Consider the following 3,010-nt stretch of genomic DNA (forward strand, 5'->3'; position numbering starts at 1 on the left):
GGCTCTTTGTTATCTGTCTCTCGTGTGTAAGCGACTGCCTGTGCAGTCACCCTCACAAGTGGTCTATTTCTTTCTTGAGAGTGCACAGTTCCTCCACTGGGCTAGGCCTTGCCACATCCTCACTATCGAGTGACTCCTCCAGCCGTGCTCTCCTCCATGGGGCTAGGTCTTGACGCATCCTTGCTGTCGAGTAGACCTCACCGGCTGCTTGGTACTCACTGCTACAGCGCTAACGCGCAAACGCACAGTGCTGCACGGTACACAGTGCACCTAGTGCACGGTACTCAGAGCACACAGTGCTCGGTATGCACAGTGCACTGTGCCCACTGCTACAGCACTAGTGCTGTAATGCGCGGTGCTGTACAGTACACAATGGATGTAGTGCTACTGTACATTGCTCAGTACGCACGGTGCACGCGGTGCATGTTGCACACAGTGCTTGGTGCCCACTGCTATAGCTCTAGTGCAAGAACATACGGTGCTGCCCTTTACCGGATGCACCACTTGGGAGACCCAGGAACTACTTTTAAATCACCGGCGAGCTACCATCAGCTCACAGTCAACGTTTTGCCGACCCCTGGTTTAGTAGTTAGGAATTGTTTAAACTCTTTATACCTTTCGCTGTCTCATTTAATCTTTCTATTAACACCAAATTGTGCCAGCATGTTTTCTTGTATTTTTAAAGTACAAAGAGCTAACCAAATAATGCCTGTACACCTTAAATGTATTGCCATCACTTTGTAGTGCTCACTTTTTCCTACATAAAAGATCCAATCAACAAATTATGTTAAGGTGTGTTTGATTTGTAATGGTATTTTTTATGCTATTTGTAAATACAAGTAAAAAAAAAACAGCTTGTTTATTAGGGTACAGTACAATTTATGTCATAGGTTTAATTATCTGATCAAATGGGACCCCAGGTCTAAGTATTTATAATATTACCTTTTTGGCAATACAAGGCGTAGCAATGTTTCTTTTTCTTTGACATAAGGGCCACACAGTGTTTTTTGTCACTACAATGAAAAGTCCTAAACATCCTTTTATTAGGAAATTAATTGCAATCATGTAAAGTATGACAAAGCATCCCTTTTAATTTGTTCTTTTTTCTTCTCAACAGGAGTTTCACATTTTAGAAACCTGACTTGATGATTCTAATTGGTTAAGAGACAGGAAAAAAACAAACCTTGCAGGAAAGACTTCTCCAGAAGCCCAGATTCTATCAAATCATGGCATGCAATCAGTCCAATCGCAGCAACCAGTCCTCAAGCCCAGAAATGCACCTTATCATCTGGCTCACCTTTCCCCTCTCTGCAGTCATAATCCTTGCCAACCTTCTCATCATCATAGGCATCATCTACAACCGGAAGCTACACAACACCCCTAATTACTTCTTCCTCAGCTTGCTGTTTGCTGACCTGTGTACGGGACTAGCTCTGCCTTTCATTCCCAGCATGAGCCTGGAATGGCACATGAAATTCAGCAATTGCCTCATCCTGCACATTGTGCCCAACTTCCTCTTGTTGTCCTTCCTCTCCAACTTGGTCATGGTGCATTACGAGCGTTACTTCTGCATCGTCCATCCTCTGCAGTATAGTAACTTCTGGGTTCATCGCCAGGTCCTTTTGGCTTTACTGACCGTCTGGATCCCACCCCTCCTTTTTGCCTCCTTGCCTGCTTTTGGGTGGAACAAAAGATCTCCAAACCAGAGTTGTGAAGATTGCTTCTACAAGTATGTCTTCCCTCGTGAATTCATCTACCTTGAGGTCTACGGCTTACTGATCCCGTCCATACTGGCCATCATCTTTATGACCGTCAGGGTGCTGTGGATCACAAGGTCACAGATGAAGGACATCTGCAAGCTCCACAGGTCTGTGCAAGGGGACGAGCCCTCAGACAAGGAGCACAGGATGAACATGCGCTACGCTAAGTGTGTGGCTGTCGTGTCTTTGATTTTCATGGTCTGTTGGGTTCCTTACATTGTCTACGTGAACTTCTCAATCCTTGCTCTGTGGCAGGACAAGGGGGAATCCAGCACAGAACCCAAAACGCACATCATTCTCTCCTGCACTGGTATAGGAAGCATGGCTGCAATACCAGTGGTCTTAGGGTTTGGGAATCGGCAATACACAAAGCCCATTAGAAAAGGTTTAAGGAAACTTTGGGACAACTGCAGAAAGGGAAATGGCACAAAGGAGTTTACTAATGTTGAGGTAGTTTTGAACTGAAACAACAGTTTTGTAGGTAACGTGGTAAGGTTGCTTCTTATTGAGTTGACAGAGGAGTCTTTTTAATAGGTGAACGACGATGGATCTTGAAGAGAAACAGAAGATATTCCAGAAGCATCCTGTAATTTTGTTACAATTATGCATAGAAGGCTCTAGATGTGTTTAGTATGTGTGTAAATGCTCTTGAAGCCACAGATGTTCCTGGAGCCTTCCTCAGTGAACAATGAAACAGCAAATTGGAAAGGTAAACTGTAAAAGATTTTAGTGAACATTCCCCCAGAAAATTATATTTTTTGTGTAGAATTGTATTTGATTTTGAAGCACTTCAGTTTTAAACTCTGCACTGTAATATATCGCATGCCCATCTACTTCATATCAGCAAGAAGGCATTTTTGTGCTTATAACATTTAGAAAATTATTTTCACACACAAGTGTTACAATGTTTAATATTAAAACTGATTTTGCAATGTATTTTTATACATAACCTATGCTTTATTTATAATCATCTGAAAAAAATCTACCTCAGATATAATTTGCCTTTGAAAGGTTACCCCCCTCCTGAAAATTCATATAATTCTTCCCATTTTTCAGAATATGTTGAAACTATTATGGTGTGGGAGATTGTATTTTTAATGGTGAACTTCAAATACCAGATAGGTAACTTTTCATAAACTTAACAAGATGGTTGGTAGTGATGCACAGTAATATGTCGATAATATTTTATTTGCATTGGATACTATTTGGTAGATTCTCAAAGATATTAAAGATACCAAATCAAGTGGTAT

The 3,010-nt window shown here is 41.7% G+C and overlaps 1 protein-coding gene across 1 annotated transcript; it reads left to right on the forward strand.

Moving 5' to 3' along the window:
* Positions 1–1,126: 1,126 nt before the first annotated feature.
* LOC121322306 (G-protein coupled bile acid receptor 1-like) lies at positions 1,127–2,651 on the forward strand. The gene has a single exon (XM_041262092.1). It carries the CDS (start codon positions 1,227–1,229, stop codon positions 2,223–2,225), a length of 999 nt encoding a protein of 332 aa, XP_041118026.1. The 5' UTR covers positions 1,127–1,226; the 3' UTR covers positions 2,226–2,651.
* The last annotated feature ends 359 nt before the right edge of the window (positions 2,652–3,010 follow it).

This window comes from Polyodon spathula, chromosome 10, assembly GCF_017654505.1.
Source record: "Polyodon spathula isolate WHYD16114869_AA chromosome 10, ASM1765450v1, whole genome shotgun sequence".
NCBI lineage: Eukaryota > Metazoa > Chordata > Actinopteri > Acipenseriformes > Polyodontidae > Polyodon > Polyodon spathula.

Bases quoted from the DNA above. Each gene is read 5' to 3' on its own strand.
- LOC121322306 (XM_041262092.1), top strand. From the start codon at position 1,227: ATGGCATGCAATCAGTCCAATCGCAGCAACCAGTCCTCAAGCCCAGAA.